This window comes from Otolemur garnettii, unplaced genomic scaffold, assembly GCF_000181295.1.
Source record: "Otolemur garnettii isolate 467f Iridium unplaced genomic scaffold, OtoGar3 scaffold00020, whole genome shotgun sequence".
NCBI classification, from domain to species: domain Eukaryota; kingdom Metazoa; phylum Chordata; class Mammalia; order Primates; family Galagidae; genus Otolemur; species Otolemur garnettii.
This window is the reverse complement of record NW_003852415.1, coordinates 17,581,359-17,602,754: the sequence shown is the minus strand read 5'-3', so window position 1 is coordinate 17,602,754 and position 21,396 is coordinate 17,581,359. Positions and strand designations below refer to the sequence as shown.

General features: G+C 38.1%; 1 protein-coding gene across 1 annotated transcript in view; it reads left to right on the top strand.

The window, feature by feature from the left end:
• CATSPERB (cation channel sperm associated auxiliary subunit beta) overlaps positions 1-21,396 on the top strand; it is a gene marked incomplete at its 5' end in the record, with an annotated part of 240,997 nt that overhangs the window by 100,684 nt on the left and 118,917 nt on the right. The window contains 1 exon segment of the mRNA XM_012803404.2: positions 2,339-2,493. Within this exon segment, the coding sequence (XP_012658858.2) occupies positions 2,339-2,493 (155 nt within the window).

Below are 21,396 nucleotides of genomic sequence, written 5' to 3'. Positions count from 1 at the left end.
GTTTACATGGATGGAGCTGGAACATATTCTTCTTAGCAAAGTATCTCAAGAATGGAAGAAAAAGTATCCAATGTACACAGCCCTATTTTGAAACTAATTTATAGCTTTCATAGGAATGTTATGACCTAATTATAGCCTTAGAATATGGGGAGGCAGGAGAGAGAAGGGAGGGGAGGGGGATGGATTGGTGGAGGAGGGTGATTTGTGAGGTCACCTCTATGGTTTATCTTACAAGGGTACAAGTGAATCTTTCTAAAAGCAGAGTATGAATAACTTACTCAATAACTAAGAAATGACATGAAGGCTACGTTAACCAGTTTGATGAGAGTATTTCAAATTGTATATGAAAACATCACACTATACCCTGTGATTGCATTAATGTACACAGCTATTATTTAATTTAAACAACTGAACAAATAGGGCTTGATTAGATTAGAAAGCTTCTGCACACCAAGAGAAATAATGAATAAAGAAAATGGACAATCTATAGAATGAGAGAAAATATTTGCAAACTATACATCTGATACAGAGCTAATATCCAGAATCTGCAAAGAACTCAAATTAACCAGCAAGAAAAAAAAATCAAAAAGTGAGAAAAGGACAAAACATGAACAGAAGCTTTTCAAAAGAACATAGACAATGGACAATAAATATAAGAAAAAATGCTCCACATCATCAATTAACAGGGAAATGCAAATTAAAACCACAATGAGATATATCACCTTATCCCTATTCGAATGGCTTTTATTAAAAAGTGCAAAAATAACAGATGCTACCATGGATTCAGAAAGAAAGAAACACTTATACACTGTTGGTGATACTCAAATTAATACAACCTCTATGGAAAACAGTATGGAGACTCCTTGAAGGACTAAAGGTCCATTCAATTCAGCAATCCCACTGCTGGGTATCTACCCAAAGGAAAAAAGTCATTTTATCAAAAAGACACAAAAGTTTATTGTAACCAAGATGTTGGAATCAGCCTAAGTGCCCATCAATTCATGAATGGATTAACAAAATGTGTGTGTGTAAATATATATTACACACATATATAATATATATATATAATATATATATATAGTACTACTCAGCCATAAGAAGAAATGAATTAATGTCTTTTGCAGCAATTTGTATGCAACTAAAGACCATTATCCTAAGCTAAGTATCTCAAGAATAGAAAAACAAACACCCCATGTACTCTCTCATAATTTTGAACTAATCAATGGGCACACATGGGCACAGAGAGAAGTGAAAGTTATTGGAAATCAAGAAAGAAGGAGGGGGAAGAATAGAGGGATAAAAACCTACCCAACAGGTACAATGAACACTATTCACATGATGGGCATGCTAATAGTCCTGACTTAAGGATTATAAAAACTATCCATGTAACAAAAACATTTGTACCCCCTTAATATTTTGAAATAAGAGAAAGGAAGAAAAGAATCCAGACAAGTTGGATTCACAATCAGGCTCCACCATTGACCAGCCACGTGACCTTGAGAAAGTTTCTTGACTTTACCGAGTCTCAATTTTCTTGTCTATAAAATTGAGGTATTTGTGGTAGCATCCTCATAAGGCTGCGATGGAGGGACTAAACAATGCCTAGCATCATGTCAGGCACACTGTACCTGCTCAATAAATGGACACTGTCATTATACCTTCCTACCTGACAATCATCATTGCCAGATATAGAAAAAGGTGTCCATCAGAGCCCTGGAGTGGATGGCCCTTGTGGTGATAGTCAGATGCCAAGCAGAGTTATAGGCACAATCACATTCTCAGTAAAGAATCTCTCCCCACCCCCAGCCCTCTTCACTGGGTCTTCCCAGAAGCTCATATAATCAATAGCCCCAGCTCAGACAAGTAGCCAGTTAGACAAGTTCTAAATCCTGGTCATGCCAAGGGCCCTTGAGGGCTCTTTGTGTCCAAGTTTCCTCTACTTTAACAACAGTACTATTCACATTCAGCTCACAAGGACTAACTAACGTGACATAGTGATGTATGTGAGAGTGGCCTATAAAACGTAGAGCATGGGATGGTGTTATTACAGTTTTGTTTTATAGAGTGGGCTCATTTTTAAAGTTCTTGCGTTTTTTCTAATTTGCACTTAGGGGCCTTTGAAATCTGTCAGACTTCTCTTAATCACATTCATTAGAGTTTTAACACCCAATTCATTCAACACATGTCAATTGGGGCCTCCAACATGCCAGCTGTTCTGAATGTTGGAACTATATCAATAAAAAAGAAAAAGGAAATAAAAGAAATGTGTTATTTGAATTTTGTCATAACTGAAGTATAAAATAGTTTAAATACAATGTTTTCCTTTTTCTGATTCTAGCCTCCTGATTTGAGCTTGGAGACTGCACTTGCTCCACAGTATATCTCCTTACATGAAATGATCTTTTTTGCGTATGTACCTGAAAATACACCTCAAGACATCTTACACACCAAGAAATTCAGCAATATACACAATGGAAAAGTGATACACTCCAAGTAGGTAGTTGATTTGCTTCACATTTATTTAGATTACATATTGGTTTTTAGATTCTATATTTTTGATTATTTTTGTTTGTTTGTTTGGTGGGGGGATTTTTATTTTATTTTATTTTATGGTGGGAAGTTTTTTTTGTTTGTTTTGTTTTGTTTTTTGCCATGAACATTTTTATTTTTATTTTCTTTTTTTCTTTTTTTATTTTTTTTTTATTAAATCATAGCTGTGTACATTAATACAGTCATGGGGTACAGTGTGTTGTTTTTATATACAATCTGAAATATTTTCATCCAACTGGTTAACATAGCCTTCATGTCATTTTCTTAGTTATTGTGTTAAGACATTTGTATTCTACATTTAGAAAGATTCACATGTATCCTTATAAGATGAACCATAGGCATGATCCCACCAATCACCCTTGACTATTTTTAGAGTACTTTTCTTGGTCAAATAGAATCACTCTTTTTATGATTCCCTGCAAGGCCAAGTTTTCTTGCATGATGTCTCAATTTTAGAAACATAGAACCATTTATAACAGCACTATCAGGCCAAGCTATAGAAATGTGTGTTCCTTATTCTGAGTATCAAAAATGTCCTGGGCTGCACTGCATACTGCTTGTACACAGATTTCACTCACATGACAATTCTTATTATGTTCTAGAGACCAATATGACTAATGTAGTAAAGGTTATCTTTCACGACAGGGTATACATAATTCGCAGGAATGCTTACTTCTAAGATATCAGTAAGAACCAATGATTCTTGAAAGCTTGTTTGGAGGTTCTAGCAGGGGAGCACAGCTACTCACATACCCTTGACCAAAGAATGGTCCTCCTCTATTGGGGAAGGTTGTCCTCTTCAACCGAGCACACAGCTTCAGGAGGGACACACATTGAGCAGTGAGAGAGAAGGGGGCACCCGCCTAGCCAGCCATATCAGTTGAATCAACCCTGGCAATCAATGGGGTGACAGATGTCACAGCCAGATTGCCCTCACATCCAGAGCCAATGACTCTTAAAGCTATCTTTAAGACCTAAAACCTCCTCTATAAAAATAATGTGAATTCTATAGCCCCTAAATCTAATAGCCAGAAAGAAATAACTTCAGATTACCAGAAACCCACTGTTAATGGTCTGAATGTTTGTGTCTCCCCAAAATTCATTTGAAATCCTAATCCCCCAGGTATTAAGAGGTTGAAGTTTGGGGAGGTGATTAGGTCATGAAGCTTTGCCCTTATGAGTCAGATTATTGCCCTTATAAAAGAGACCCCAGAAAGCTACATAGGCTCTTTCACCATGGAAGGACACACATTGACGACACCATCTATGAACCAGAAAATGGGCCCTTACCAGACACCAAATTTGCTCTCACCTTGATCTTAGACTTCCCAACCTCCAGAACTGTGAGAAATACATTTCTGTTGTTTATAGACTACCAAGATTATGGGGTTTTTTTATAGCAGCCCACATGGTCTGCGACACTCACCTCTCTCCAAATGGTGGACCCTATTCTTCCACCAGGTTGAAGTCTGTATAGTTATATGTGCATTACACTGTGAATATACTTCTTACCGCATAGCCAACAATACCATGAACTATAAGGCAGCTCATTCAGAGGTAGGAATGAAAATGGGAATCAGACATAATGTAACAAATATTATCAATATTTTTTATGAGGATTATAGGACTTTTTTATTCTAAGAAAATTATCAGTCATCTCTAGAATTACTTTTTGTTTGACGTGGATTTTGTATGTGTGATATTCTGGATCAGTTTGTGTTATTATGTGGTATAGATAGAAAACTTACAGGATCACTTTTTTAAAGATTAACACATGATTAATATCATCTCAATGTTAACATTAATTTCTTATATTCTAATTATTTTTTTAAAGCACACGATAATTCTCCTAAAGATCAGAATATTTAAAACTCAAACAAGGCCAGACATGGTGGCTCATACCTATAATTCTAGAACTCTGGTAGACCAAGGCAGGTGGATTGCTTGAGCTTAGGAGTGCAAGACCAGCCTGAGCAAGAATGAGACTCCATCTCAAAAAAATAGCTGGCCATTGTGGTGGGTACCTGTAGTCCCAGCAACTTGGGAGGCTGAGACAAAAGGATTGCTTGAGCCCCAAAGTTTGAGGTTGTCGTGAGCTGTGATGCCAGGGCATTCTACCAAGAGTGACAAAGTGAGACTCTGTCTCAAGGAAAGAAAGAAAGAAAAAGAAAAAGAAAAAAGAACCCAAATAGTATAATCTGTAATAAGATTCAATAACTTTGCTCTGTTTGCACAGAAACTAGCGAATGAATAGCTCCAAGGCAAGAAATACAAAGAGCCAAGATCAGTGACCTGGAAAGCAAATTAAACTTCAACTGGGCAGATCAAAGATTTGGGAGCCCAACATTATGAGGTCAACAATAAGCCAAAGGCAGCTATCTAGGTAGTCTGGGGTTGAAGCAGAGTAAGCCATTCATTCAGTTACTGCACAAACAGTGATTTCACACTGACTACAAGCAAGGCACTGTGGTAGGTGCTGTGATAGAATGGTAAACAAGACATCCCTGCACTCCTTGAGCTTATATTCTAGTCCAAGAAGCAAATATGTGACTACAGTTGATATAAGTCTATAAGAGAGGGACATACAGGTTGACAGAATATTTTCCTGATGATTGAGCCCTTGTTTGGAGAATCTTGGAAGCAATCCACCTGACCTTAGTTCTCTGATTGAAGGTTTCTTTTGGAAGGACATCCAAGTTCCTTACTGGGACTAAAAGTCCATAAGTGATCTGGCTTCTCTTTTGAATGTCTTCTCTTCTTCTTCGTTCACTTTGCTCTGGTTTTCTTTTGGTTTCTCTAACACAGGCATCCTCAAACTACAGCCTGCGGGCCACATGCAGCCCACCTAGGACATCTATCCAGCCTGCGGGGTGTTTTTGCCGGCACTGCCTGTCCTGCTTAGCAGCCAACTCATTCCGGGCTGCAGTCCGGCCCTCCAACCGTCTGAGGGACAGTGAACTAGCCCACTGTTTAAAAAGTTTGAGGACCCCTGCTCTAACACATCATGCTCCTTTTGTCCTGGGGGCCTTTCACATGCTATTATTCTCTCAACCTGGAACTTTCCCCCAGCACCGTTCTTTTCTGTCATCCTCATTGTTCTGATCTTTTCTTAAGCATCAGTTTAGGTAAAAGAACAAAGGTGAGACCAAGAGACAAGAGATCCTTCTGATGGAGCCCTCCAGAGTCTTTTGCCATGGGCAATGCCATTCTTGCAGACAGTGACAACTATGCCCATCACCTCTGGGCTTCTGGAGTTCTTCTACAACTTTATCAAGGTACCTTCATCCTCCAGCAGTCCTTCTAGGCAGCATTTCTTTTCTTTCTGCTTTTCCTCCACTCCCAATTTTACCCTCATGCCCCAGAAATAAGCATTGTCTTGAATTTTTGTTGTTGTTGTGGTGGTTCTTGGGATTTATTGAGGGTACAAGAAACCAGGTGACACTGATTGCATTTGTTAGGTAAGGTCCCTTTTATAATTCTGTCTTGCCCCCCAAAGATGTGTCACACACCAAGACCCCACCCCCCTCCTTCCCTCTCTCTGATCTTCCTTTCTCCCAACCTTCTCTCTTTCTTTCTCTCTCTGCTCTCCCCTTCCCCCACCCCCACCATGTCATTAATTGTCATTAATTGTCCTCATATCAAGAGGATTCATGCCTCTCCATTCTTGTGATGTTTCACTAAGTAAGAATAATATCTTCCACATCCATCCAGGTTAATACAAATTCTGTAAAGTCTCCATTTTTTTAATGGCTTAGTTAAAGTATTAAGTATTAGTATTCCATGGTGTACATATACCACAGCTTTTTAATCCATTCCTGGGTTGGTGGGCATTTAGGCTGTTTCCATAGTTTGGCAATTGTAAATTGAGCTGCAATAAACAGTGTAGTGCAAGTGTCTTTATGGTAAAAGGATTTTTTTCCTTTTGGGTAGATACCCAGTAATGGGATTGCAGGATCAAATGGGAGGTCTAGCTTGAGTTCTTTTAGAGTTCTTCATTCTTCCTTCCAAAAAGATTGTATTACTTTGCAGTCCCACCTGCAGTGTAAAAATGTTCCCTTCTTTCCACATCCATGCCAGCATCTGCAATTTTGAGATTTTGTGATGTGAGCCATTCTCACTGGGGTTAGATGATATCTCAGGGTGGTTTTGATTTGAATTTCTCTAGTAATTAGGGATGATGAACATTTTTGCATATGTTTGTTAGCCATTCATCTGTCTTCTTTAAAGAAGGTTCTATTCATGTCTCTTGCCCATTGATAAATGGGATTGTTGGCTTTTTTCAAGTGGATTAATTTGAGTTCTCTAGAGATCCTAGTTATCAAGTTTTTGTCTGATTCAAAATATGCAAATATCCTTTTCCATTGTGTAGGTTGTCTATTTGCTTTGGTTGTTGTCTTCTTAGCTGTACAGAAGCTTTTCAGTTTAATTAAGTCCCATTCATTATTTTTGTTGTTGCAATTGACACAGCAGTCTTCCTCATAAAGTCTTTCCCCAGGCCAATATCTTGCAGTGTTTTTGCTATGCTTCCTTTGAGGATTTTTATTGTTTCATGACTTAAATTTAACTCTTTTATCCATCTTGAATCAATTTTTTTGAGTGGATAAAGGTGTGGGTCCAGTTTCAGTCTTTTACATGTGGATATCCAGTTCTCCCAGCACCATTTATTGAATAGGGAGTCTTTCCCCCAGTGTATGTTCGTGTTTGGTTTATCGAACATTAGGTGGTTGTAAGATGTTAGTTTCCTTTCCTGGTTTTCTATTTGATTCAAATGTCTATGTCTCTATTTTTGTGCCAGCACCATGCTGTCTTGATCACTATGGCTTTGTAGTACATCCTAAAATATGGCATGCTGATGCCTCTGGCTTTGTTTTTATTACTAAGAACTGCCTTAGCTATACTGGGTTTTTCTGGTTCCATACAAAACACAAAATCATTTTTTCCAAGACTTGAAAGTACAATGTTGGTATTTTAATAGGGATAGCATTGAATCAGTAGATCGCTTTGGTAAGTATAGACATTTTAACAGTGTTGATTCTTCTCAGACATGAGCATGGTATGTTCTTCTATTTGTTAATATCCTCTGTTATTCCCTTTCTTAGGGTTTCATAATTTTCTTTATAGAGGTCCTTCACCTCCTTTGTTAGGTATATTCCTAGGTATTTCATTTTCTTTGAAGCTATGGTGAAGGGAGTTATGTCCTTAATTAGCCTCTCATCTTGGCTGTTGTTGGTGTATACAAAGGCTACTGACTTGTGGACATTAATTTTATATCCTGAGATATTACTGTGTTTTTTGATGACTTCCAGGAGTCTCGTGGTTGAGTCTTTGGGGTTCTCTAAGTATAAGATCATGTCATCACGAAAGAGGAAGAGTTTGACCTCCTTTGCTCCCATTTGGATACCCTTTATTTTCTTGTCTTGACTAATTGTATTGGCTAGAACTTCCAGCACTATGTTTAGTAGTAATGGTGACAGGACAACTTTGTCTGGTTCCAATTCTAAGAGGAAAGCTTTCAGTTTTGCTCCATTCAGTAAAATATTAGCTGTGGGTTTGTCATAGATAGCTTCAATCAGTTTAAGAAATGTGCCACATATGCCTATTCTCTCCAGTGTTCTGATTAGAAAAGGATACTCGATTTTATAGAATGCTTTTGCCACATCTATTGAGAGGATCATATGGTCTTTGTTTTTGCTTCTGTTGATATGGTGAATAACATTTATGGACTTGTGTATGTTAAACCAGCCTTGCATCCCTGGGACAAAACCTACTGGATCATGATGTATGACTTTTTTGATGATAAGCTGTAATCTATTGGCTAGGATTTTGTTGAGAATTTTTGCATCTATATTCATTAGTGAAGTTGGTCTGAAATTCTCCTTTTTAGTTAGGTCTTTTCCTGATTTTGGTATGAGGTTGTTTGCTTCATAGAAAGTGTTGGGGAAGATTCCTTCCTCCTCAACTTTTTGAAATAATTCTGCAGTACAGGAATAAGCTCTTCCTTGAAGGTTTGATAGAATTCTGGTGTGAAGTCATCCAGACCAGGGCATTTTTTGGTTGGAAGATTTTTTATTGTTTTTTTTATCTCAGTGCTTGAAATTGGTCTGTTCAGGAAATCTATTTCTTCCTGGCTAGGTCTAGGGAGAGGGTATGATTCCAAATATTGATCCATGTCCTTCACATTGTCAGATTTCTGGGCATAGAGTTTCTGGTAGTATTCAGAGAATATCTTTTGTATCTCTGTGGCATCAGTTGTTATTTTCCCTTTATCATTTCTTATTGAAGTTACTAGAGATTTTAGTTTTCTATTTCTAGTTAGTCTGGCCAAAGGTTTATCTATTTTATTTATTTTAAAAAAAATGAACTCCTTGTTTCATTAATTTTCTGAATCATTCTTTTATTTTCAATTTCATTGATCTCTGATTTAATTTTGGATATTTCTTTTCTTCTGCTGGATTTAGGTTTAGATTGTTCTTCTTTTTCCAATTCCATAAGATGGCTTGTGATTTTGTTGATGCACTCTCTTTCTGTTTTTCAAATATAGGCATCTAAAGCAATAAAATTTCCTCTCAGAACTGCTTTTGCAATATCCCACAGGTTTTGGTAGCTTGTGTCTTCATTGTTGTTATGGTCAAGGAAGTTAATGATTTCCTCCTTTATTTCTTCCTGCACCCAACTGTCATTCAACAGAAGGTTGTTTAATTTCCATGCCTTTGTGTGAGGTTGAACATTTTTGTTGAAGTTGAGTTCCACCTTTAGTGCCTTGTGGTCTGAGAAGATACAAGATAAAATTTCAATTCTTTTGCTTCTGTTGAGGTTTTTTGTGTATCCTAGAATATGATCAATTTTGGAGAATGTTTCATGGGGTGATGAGAAGAATGTATATTCTTTATCTTTGGGATGGAGTGTTCTATATGCGTCTATCAAGCACAGTTGTTTTAGGGTCTCATTTAAGTCCCTTATATCTTTGTTTAATTTCTGTTTAGAGGATCTGTCCAGCTCTGTAAGAGGAGTGTTAAAGTCCCCTGTTATTATGGTATTATAGGATATCATATTGCTCAGACTGAGTAAGGTCTGTTTCAAGAATCTGGGAGCATTTAAGTTCGGTGCATAAATGTTTAGAATCGAAATGTCTTCTTGTTGTAATTTTCCCTTGATCAATATAATGTGACCATCTTTGTCTTTTTTGACTTTAGTTGCTTTAAATTCACATGTATCTGAAAATAAGATTGCAACCCCTCTTTTCTTCTGAATTCTGTTTGTCTGAAAAATTGTCTTCCAACCCTTAACTCAGAGTTTTCATTTGTCTTTTGAGGCTAGGTGTGTTTCCTGCAGATAGCAAATGGATGGCTTATTTTTTTTTAATCCAGTCAGCCAATCTGTGCCTCTAAGTGGGGAATTCAAGCCATTAACATTTATTGAGATAATTGATAAGTGTGGTAGTGTTCTATTCATCTTATTTTGTGGGAGTCCGTTGCTTAGTTTTATCTTTTGCATCATTGTGGAAGTTAGGTTCTGTCCTTTAATTTCTGAGTTCTGACTTTGTTCTTGATCTACTGTGATGGTCAGTGTGTAGAACAGGTTGAAGTAATTCCTGTGGAGTTGATCTTGTTATAGTGAATTTCCTCAATGTTTGTATATCAGTAAATGATTTGATTTCTCTGTCCATTTTAAAGCTTAGCTTAGCAGGATATAGAATTCTGGGCTAGAAATTGTTCTGTTGAAGTAGATTAAAGGTAGATGATCATTGTCTTCTTGCTTGAAAAGTTTTATTAGAGAAGTCTGCAGACACACTGATGGATTTGCCCCTGTAGGTCAACTGGCACTCACTCCTGGCAGCTTGCAGAATCTTTTCTTTTGTCTTGACTTTGGATAGGTTCATCACAATGTGTCTTGAAGAAGCTCTGTTAGAGTTGAGGTGACCTGGGGTCTGATATCCCTCTGAAAAAAGTGTGTCAGAATCTTTGGTGATATTTGGGAAATTTTCATTTATAATATTCTCTAGTATGGCTTCCATTCCCCTGGGATTTTCTTCTTCCCCTTCTGGGATACCTAAAACTCATATGTTTAAATACTTCATAAAGTTCCATAATTCTGTCAGTGAATGTTCTGCTTTCTCTCTCTGTTTTTCTGCCTTTTTAACTATCTGAGTTATCTCAAGAGTTTTGTCCTTTACCTCTGAGATTATTTCTTCTTTCTATTGCATCTTTAAATTCCCTAATTAACTGCTTCAGTTCCTTCAGCTCTGTTATATCCCTTCTATATTCTTCATATCATTCATGTCTTATTTGATTCTGTTTTTGGAATTCCTTTTAGTTATTTTTCACTTTATCAGCAGTTTCCTTCATTGTTTCCATCATTTCCTTCATTGTTTTCATCATCTGTATTCTAAATTCCCCTTCTGTCATTTCTAACATTTCTTTATAGGTGGAATCCTCTGCAATAGCTACTTCACAGTCCCTTGGTGGGGTGGGGTTGTCCCAGAGTGACAGCTGGAGGCTCTGTCTCAAAAAAAAAAAAAAAAGCTGGGCATTGTGTTCAGTGCCTGTAGTCCCAGCTACTCAGGAGGTGGAGGCAAGAAAATTACCTAAGCTCAGAAGTTGGAGGTTGCTATGAGCTGTGACACCATGGCACTCTACCCAGGGTGACATAGTGAGACTGTGTCTCAAAAACATAAAATAAAATAAAATAAGCAGTATATATATCTTGCTGAATAATATCTGAGCAATAGGTGATCTTCTGGGGTATGACATGTTAATCACAATGATGATACAGCTATATGAGATGGAGATTGGAGGCCTCTGCTGATTTCTCAAACCTAAATCTCTCCTCAGCCCTCTTAAAGGGCACTTTTTTTAATTATTAAGTAAAACACACATAGATCATGAATACATTCATGAATATGTGGGATACAATGTGCTGATTTTTTTTTTATACACTCTGACATGGTTACATTAAACCGATCAACATAGCTTTCACCTCATTTACTTGATTATTGTGCCAAAACATCTATGTTCTACACTTCACAGATTTGACTTGTACCCTTGTCATATGCTCCATAGGTATGGCCCCACCTTTTACTCTCCCTCTTTCAAACCTCCCCTCCTCCCTCCCTTCCCACTCCATTTCTCTCCTTCATCCTGTGCTATAGTTATGTTCTATCTTTCATAAGAAAGTGTGAGTAAATATAATTAAAAAGCTTCTGCACTGCCAAGACCATAGTAAGTAAAGCAAGCAGATTGCCCTCAGAATGGGAGAGGAGATTTGCAGGTTATGTTTCTGACAAAGGTCTAATAACCAGAATCCACAAAGAACTCAAACTTATTACTAAGAAAAGAACAAGTGATCCCATTTCACTATGGGCAAGAGACCAGAACAGAAGCGTCTCCAAAGAAGAGAGGCACATGGTATACAGACACATGAATAAATGCTCGTCTTCTTTAATCATCAGAGAAATGCAAATCAAAACTACTTTGGGATACCATCTTACTCCAGTAAGAGTGGCCCACAACAAAATCCCAAAACTATGGATGTTGGCATGGATGTGGAGAAAAGGGAACACTTGTGCACTGCTGGTGAGAATGCAAACTAGTACATTCTTTTTGGAAAGAAGTTTGGAGAACACTCAGAGATCTAAAAATTGACCTGCTGTTGGATCCTGCAATTCTTCCACTAAGAGTATATCCAAATGACAAAGAATCACTTTGCAAAAAAGATATTGGCACCAGATTATTCATTGCAGCTCAATTTGTAATAGCCAAGTACTTCTAAAAGGCACTTTAAACTGTTAAATTTGGCTAAGTGGAAGGTTTCCCAGGAAAGCACTTGTTGCTGGAACCACTCCTGAAGTGTCTGTCTGCTTACCCAGTGTGCCAAAACCGGTCTCACTCTGTGCCCCTGAGGACCAAGACTGTAAGACATCTCAGTCCCCACCTTTAGGCTGGTCCATCACTAGATTACTCACCCAAGGTCTCCCACCTAATCCTCACTCTGCAACCCTAAGTGTGGAGCTTGCCAGGTCAGTTCTCCCACAAGGAGAACAGCCACAGCCAAACACTATTAGCTCTGTCCAGCTCAGCAGCTTAGTCCGGGGCCCTAAACAACGCTTAATGTCCTCCACACTCTCATCCAAGTTCTCCCAAGGTAGTTCAACTGAGTGCCAAGTCCAGAAAAATACAAAACAGCTCACAGGTAAGGCCTTTCCAGTTTGCAATCTCACTGCTGCTGTACTTACAGCTGCCAATGGGATTAGACCCAACAAACACAAGCACTTGCCAGGTCTCCAATGCTTTTGTCCTCCTCATGGGGTCCAAAAGTCTCTCTCTGACTCTCTGTGTCCCCAAAGGGATATTTCTGGGCGTATGCCACCAGCCAGAGATGCCTGAATCCTCTCCCTAGTCTCACCATGCCCAGTTGCAAGGAAACTGTTAGTTGGCCACCATCTTGCTCCTCCTGGAGGCAATGCCCCTTGAGTTTTCACAACCAGCCAGCGCCTGACACTCAGGAAGCTTGAAGAAAGGAACTGCATGCCTGCTAGCACTAAGGCCTGTCTTGAATTTTGTATTAACATTTTTTAAAGTTTTGCCTTATAGCTTTAACACGTATGTGTGTATCAAAATATATTAGTTTTGTGAAATGTATTAATTAACTATGTGTATATTCTTCTGTGGCTTGCCTGTCTTTTCATATATTATGCTTTCTACATTACTCCATATATTTTTAAATTATTCCATATCAATATATGTATATGTAATTCACACACAGATATGCCTCTATTTATTTAGCTATTCTCCTATATTGTCTTGTAATAGTTGTAAACTTTTGCTTTTCATTTGTGTGTGTGTGTGTTTGTTTCTTTCTTTCTTTAAATGGAATCTCATTTTGTCACCCTCAGTAGAGTGCCATGATGTCACAGCTCACAATAACCTCAAACTCTTGGGCTTAAGTGATTTTCTTGCCTCAGCCTCCCAGGTAGCTGGGACTACAGGCACCTACCAAAGTGCCCAGGTATTTTTTAGAGATGAGGTCTCACTCTGGCTCAGACTGGTCTTAAACTCTTGAGCTCAGGCAATTCACCCTCCTTGGCCTCCCAGAGTGCTTTCATTTTTAAGATTTTCTTCTATCTAGAATTGATGGTATGTGTAGTGTGAAGTGAGAATTCAATTTCTTTCCTGTTCTTAATATGAATAGTCAACTGTTCGTACAAGTACCTATTTTCCCCTCCACCCTGCCCCCCGCAGATCTGCAGCACCATCCCTGTGATATGTCACTGCTCCATATATGCATCAATCTGTTTCTATTCTCTCTTGTACTTCATTGGTGTGTTTGCCTTCTCTGTGGCATATCAACTAAATTACTCTGTGTGACACATATGAATGACCCTTTCCACCTGCTTTTTCATGGCTTTTGTTCTTCCATTTAAATGTTAGACTCAGCTTGTCAGTTCCATTATTAAAAACAAAAACCTGTTATTAGAAATTACCTCTTGCCGCCACCAAATTCTGCCTTATATATCTGTGGTTAGATAAATCTTGGGTGGCAATTTCTGGCTGTCCGCCTAAGAGTGAGATAATTTTACTTAATTCTTTTGGAATTTTACAACTAAGGCAGCTTCCTGGGCTGGGCACGGTGGCTGACACCTGTAATCCTAGCACTCTGGGAAGCTGAGGTGGGCAGATCCCTTGAGCTCAGGAGTTGGAGACATGGTCTCACTCCTGGAGTGGAAGAACAAAAAATAATTTAAAAAAATAATAAAACCCAGAAAAATTAGCCAGTGTTGTGGCAGGCACATCTAGTCCCAGCTATTCAGGAGGCAGAAGGATTGCTGAGCCCAGGAATTTGGGGTTCCTGTGAGCCAGAACATTAAAAAAAAAAAATCTTCCTGACTCCCCTAAAGGGATAAAGAGTAATTCCATTATTACATTATCTCTCCTTACTCCACATCTTTGTTCCCTGTGGATGAGTGGCACTATTAAACCCACAAAGGGGAGGGGTCGGTTTGAGTGTGGTGGGATGTCTCATTGCTGACTACACAGAAAGCTAATTGAAACAATGAGGATTGTCAAGGAAAATAGGATTTACTGCAGGAGATGCATCTGCTGGGAGGGGAAAACACAAACTGCCTCAAATCCACCTCCCCAACCAACACCGTCAGGGGTGTTTTATGGAGGTGATGTGAATAATACATGAGGGGAGTGAACATCATTACATGCTTGGGGTGGAGTGCAGGGCACACAAATGCAATGAGAACTCATGCTAGTACATACATCCCATGGAACGAAAAATAGTAGGTAAGTCCCTCCAGGGTGGGGATTTTAGTATTATAATGAGCTAGGGGTTAATATTGGTCATTTTTTCAGCCTTGTGCACAGACTCTGTGGGTCCTTGGGCACAATATGTGCTGGTGTATCTCTTATCTTGTCTTTTCTGGACAAATAAGTAGTATAAGGCTCTGTAGTAATCTCATGGTTGCAAGGAGGTTCCCCAGTTCCTGGGAAAGAAACTCAAAAGGGAACGCATCAGTGCAACAGAAGATTACAAAGTTCTGGTCAGCAAATCTGACTGGCCTGGAAACTTGAAACATTTGAGGTTTTTTTTTTTTTTTTTTTTGCTTATGGAGATAGTTATAGTACCTTTGCTTCTTCTCTAGCAGCAGCTAAAAGTGTTTGTTTTGTAAGGGAGAAGGGCAAGGGAGGGAGGAAGGCAGGGTTTCTGTGCTAACACCTTCCTTACGACTCCTCCCAAAAGCTTATGCCCCTGGTCAGCTTTTTTGAAGCCTGTGGGCAAAAGCATCTAATACCTGACCTCTTGTGGTTTAATTTAAGGCTTTTACTTCCTATGAAAGAAGGTTCAGTGAAGTAGGTGAGGCTTCAGGCCCGCTTCCAGCCATTCTCTCATCCTTATAAGCTGCCTGCACCATCAGTGGGGCTATTCTTGTCTATTGCCCTGCCCTAATCTTTGTCATCAGCCTTCAGCCAAAGCCCATGGAGTTTGCAGGTGAGTACAGACTGTCATTTCAGGTGTGCCAGTATTTCCAGACTCACATTCTAGCATGAATTTGGCCTGTGGTACTTTTTTACAACTTTAGCTAATTCCTATTTGTGTTGTGACCAGCATTGTGTTTCTTCTTCCCATGTTCTTCCATAGGTGAGACTGTCCTGATGTTCAGTCTTTCCATGGTTGACTAATTACTCTGGAATTCAGGTTAGTTGGTTATTCTGTGACCTTAGTGCTCTGATGGGCTAAGGAAAAGTGATGATTTTAGCTATTTTTTTTCTTATTAGGGTCTGTCTTTCTGCATTTAAAGCAAAAGCCAAAGTCTTAATTGTCTTTTGCATAATTATCTTATATTTGTCAAATTTGCTAAATTCTTTTAATAATTCCAGTGCTTTTCCTACATATTCTTGTTGGGTTTTCTGAGTGGAGGTAAATATTTTTCTAAATAAATAATCGTATTACCTGCAAATACAGTTGACCCTTAGACAACATGCATTTGAACTATGTAGGTCCACTTATATTCTGATTTTCTTTGGCCTCTGCCAACCCTGAGATAGCAGGAGCAGTCCTTCCTCTTCCTCTTCCTCCTCCTCCTCAGCCTATTCAACATGAAGATGAGAATGAAGATCTTTATGATGATCCACTTCCACTTAAGGAATAGCAAATATTTTTTTCTCTTCCTCATGATTTTCTTAATAACATTTGCTTTTCTCTAGCTTACTTTATTATAAGAATACAGTATATACTACATATAACATACAAAATATATGTTAATGGGTTGTTTATATTATTGGTAAGATTCTGGTCAACAGTAGGTAGTTACATTTGGGAAACTTAAAAGTTATATGTGGATTTTCAACTGCTCAAGGGGTTGGGAACTTCTTATCCCCCATGTTATTCAAGGGTCAACTATAATTTGTTTTATTTCTTCTTTAACATTTCTTAGAATAGTATGGCTTTTTCCTGTTACACCGTCTAGGCCTTCTGATACCTTGTTAAATAGAAAATAGTGGGCTTCCTGGCTGTTCTAGACTCTCAAAAAAACATTTTAAACATTTCACCCCACTCTATGATTTTGTTCAGTTTCTTTTAAGCCCATTATCATTTAAAAGAGATTGCCTTTTTGTAGTTTAGGAGATTTGAGGATTTTGGTTTTAAATTAAATGTTTCTCTTGCTTCTTTTGAGCTTATCTATATAATTTTTCCCCTTAACTTTTTATTTAATGTTGTCAATTATATTGTGGATTTAATGTTGAATTAGCCTTAAAGCCCTGAATAAACCTATCTTTGTCATTGTGTATTATCTACTTGTATATATTTCTGAGCTTGGCTTACTAATATGGTAGACCCCATAGTTGATCACCTCCCTACATTGACCACCTCCTTAAATTGACCTAAGTTTCATAGAGTGGACTCTATGTGCACTCAGTGGACTGACTGACTTCAGTACTGAAGCATGTACTCAGTGGAAGACTGACTTCATTTATTGACTCTCTCTATAAGTTGTATCTTGACCACTTGGACTGTGACACACAATTTACCCTCTCTAACTTGACCAGTTGAGTCCACTGTACACCAAAGAGTAGAGGTGTGGGTTCTGCCCCTTAGCTGTATCATTTTTTTTTCTTTAGTAAAAATTATTTGTTCATGTTTTATTATTACCACATGTTAGATTAGGCCATCCAACATCCTATTGTTTGACACATGTTGTAGAGGATATTTTCAGTGTGAAGGAGTGGTCTGAATTATAGGCACATCCTATAATTACTGAAAAAAATTATAGTTCATCAAGACATGATGGCTTAAAGGAAAGAACTCAAAGAGCTGACCTTGAATGAAAAGATTTTTCTACATTTTCTGGAAAGCAGCAGCCAAAAAGACAGCAGAACAGTTTGGTGTTAGCAAGACCACAACTAGCAACATCCAAAAATGTAAACCTGAGTACTTGGAGAGATATGGAGACCTGTAACAGAAAAGGAGGAAAACTTAACAAATGACGGCAGTTAACACCTGAATGTTCAGGCCAAAAACCTAAGATGTTAAAAAAAATCACATAGGAACATTTTAAAACAATAACTGAGAAAATGACATGAAGGCTGTGTTGACCATTTTGATGGAAGTATTTCAGATTGCATGTGAAAACCCCACACTGTACCCCAGAAGTTCATTAATGTACATAGTTACCATTCAATTAAAAAAAAAAAATCACATAGAAATTCAGGGTGGCAGATTTCCAAGCATCAAGTGGTTGGCTCAAGAAATTTATATTGCCACACAAGCTCTCCCAGAAAATCTTGTGTGGCAAATCCAATGAAGTTCCAGTAGAAGTTGTGGAAGAGTTCATCACAGAGTTCCCAGACTTTGCCAAAGCCTTCAAAGATGACAACATCTTTAATGCTGACAAGCCCAGACTCTTTTTTGAGACAATGCCTGGCAGGAATCTTGTCATGAAGGGCACCAGATGTAAGAGGGGAAGACTTTCCAAAGAGTGTTTCACAGTTCTGCTTTATGCTACCTCAGTCAGAGAGAAACTAAAGTCCTTGGTTGATAAATTGGCAAAGCCACTTGCATTTAAGAACCTGAAGCTTAAAGACCTCCCCGTCATTTGGAGATCAAACAAATCTCCAAATTTGTTTGGAGGCACATGGATGACTCATGCCCTATATGAGGAGTGGGCAAGGGGGCAGCCACCAAGAAATGAAGCAGAAGAAACATTTTATTTTACTGACAGGAGATGACTGTCCTGGCCACCCACAAGTGAATCATCTCACAAAAGTGACAATGAAATTTCTGCCTCCAAACATAACCTCAAAAATCATTTAAAATGCACTACGGAGCCTGGCTTCTGTAGTGGGTCATTACTAAAACACAAATCTGTAGTCTGCCTGTGAAAGCAACTTCATCTGCTGCTTCTCTAGTTGCTGTCCTCTGAAATCAGTTCTGCTTGAGATAAAGTTCAGCCAGAAATGATACAGAAGTGTTTCAAGGAAGTGAATTTGTTACAACCCAAGAACACAATCCCATCAGACAGTCCATCTCCCATTGCAAAATTCAAAGGAGCAGATTTTGAAGGTTTTACTGCAATGGCTGATGAGGTAGCAACCTGTAATGAACCTGACCCAAAAGCAATTTTCCAAGTAATATTGAATGAAGTACAGATCAGTATAAAAGTCCATGAAGCAGATGATAAAGTGGAAGGATAACACAGAAATTGCAGAGATGCCAAAAGAAGAGGCTATCAGGCATCTGTTAATGCAATTGAGGTCATTTGCTATGAAAAAATGCCCAGGTATGCTAAGTGGTGTAGCCAGTGTTGAGAGTGTTTTCTCCGCTTACAAATTATGTACTAATTACATTTGTAATAAGAAGCAGACCAAGACTGACTCTTTTTTCAGAAAGAATGATTAAACCATGAGAAAACAGTTAATGTATTGATTTTGTGTGTTACATCTGTATGATTTTACTGTTTTGATTATGTATGATTTCATATGATATTCTCTAATAAAAGCTGTACAAGAAAGTAAAACACATGTACATATCAGTATAGAAGTTCCTTGTGTTGACCACCCCCATATGTGGACCAGTTTGTTACAGTCACTTGGTGATCAACTTACCAACATTCAGGATTTTGACATCTACGTTCATGAGTGAAGTTTGCCTGTTACTTCCCTTTGCCACATTGTTCTGTGGTCTTGTTAACAATATCATACTAACCTCATAATTTTTTATTTTTTGGCAGAGTATGTTTAAGACCTGAATGTTTTGGTTCAAGACTAGCCTGAGCAAGAGCGAGAACTTATCTCTACTAAAAATAGAAAAGTTAGCCAGGTGCTGTGGCAAGGCACCTGTAGTCCCAGCTACTTGGGAAGATGAGGCAGGAGGATCACCTGAACCCAGGAGTTTAAGGTTGCTTTGAGCTAGGCTGATATAACAGCACTCTAGTCTGGGCAACAGAGTGAGACTCTGTCTCAAATAAAAGGGGAAAAAAATGTAAAATGTTCTGTCCCTTGAAAGTTGGTTTTTGAAATTTGTTTTAACTCTTTGGTCTAGGACTAGACTATTCATTTTGGTCAATTTTTGTAAATATTTTGTATGAGAAGTAAAGAGTCAGTTTTGGCCTGTTTCTTATTACAAATATAATTAGTACATAATTTTACCTCTACCCTCTTAGCATTTTGGAGGCTTGGTCTGAGAATTAAACTGACATAAGACAGAGTAACTGGAGAAAAGTATACACATTTATTAATGTAAGTTTTGTGTGACATGAGAGCCCCGACTAAGGCTTATGAAGACCCCAAAGCAGTAGTTGGGGTTAAACACTTAAATACTGGGTTAAATTAAAAAAAAAAAAAGAACTGTGAAAACATGACAAGGCAAGGGGGCTTAGGCTAGGGTAGTTAATTATAGAGAACTAACTAGGAAAATAAGGGACAGTTTAAAGATTCGTTTATATGAGCTAGACGCTGTGGCTCATGCCTGTAATCCTAGCACTCTGGGAGGCCAAGGTAGGTGGATTGCCTGAGCTAAGGAGTTCAGAGACCAGCCTAAGCAAGAACAAAACCCTGTTCTGTAAAAATAGCCAGGCATTGTGGTGGGTACCTGTAGTCCTAGGTACTTGGGAGGCTGCGGCAAGAGGATCACTTGAGCCCAAGATTTTGAGGTTGCTGTGAGCTATGATGCCATAGCACTCTACCCAGGGTGACAAAGTGAGACTCTGTCTCAAAGAAAAAGATTTGTTTGTATGGATTTCTCTCAGCTTCAACGTCCCATCTCCAGTGATGAAAATGTCTTTCTCCAGGAAAAAGGAAGAAAGGTGTCCTTTCTGCATCTGTTCTTCTGGTTCTTTTGTGTCTTTAACTCAGAACAATTGACATGCCAAAACAGCTATTTTGAGGTGTAGTATTCTGAACTCCTTCATGTTGTTGGGTGCAATGTTAACATTTATTTGTTAGATTTAACTTGTTCATTGTGATGTTGCAATTTTCTATATCCTTACTGATTTTCTTTCTGCTTTATCTATTATTGAGAGAGTTGTATTAAAATTTCTTGCTTGATACTGGATTTGTCAATTTTTTATTGTTGTTCTATCAATTTTGCCTTATATATTTTAAAGTTGTTATTGAGTACATATAAGTTAAGAATTATTATATCTTCCCGATCGGTTTAACCTTTTATTGCTATTTAGTGACTATTTGTATCTGTATAATGCTTTTTGGCATTACAGTGCTTTTTTATTGTGCTAAATTTACATAACATAAAATTTACTATTTTAATCAGTTTTGAATGTGTACAGTTCTATGGCATTAAGTTCACTCATATTGTTGTATCACCATCGCTACTGTCCATCTCCAGAATTCTTCCATCTTCCCCAATCAAAACTCTGTACCCATTGAACAATAACTTCTCATTCTTCCTTCCCCAGCAACTGCCACTCTACTTTTTATCTCTACGATTTTGACTACTCCAGATACCTCTTACACAGGGAATCATGTTATTCTTTTGTGACTGATTTATTTCACTTAGCATAATGTCTACAAGATTTATCTGTGTTATAGCATGTGACAGGATTTCCTTCTTTTTAAGACTGACTAATGTTCCAGAATTTACACACACACACATCCCATTGTTTACCCATTCTTCTAATGATGCACTTGGGATGCATCCACTTTTTGGATATTACAAGTAATGCTATGGATGTGAGGATACAAGTATCTGTTTGAATTTCTGCTTTCAATTCTTTTGCGTATATACCCCAAAGTGGAATTGCTTGACAATGTAATTCTATGTTTAATACTTAGAAGATCCACTAACCATTTTCTACAGCAGCTATGGCATTCTTTTTTTTTTTTTTTT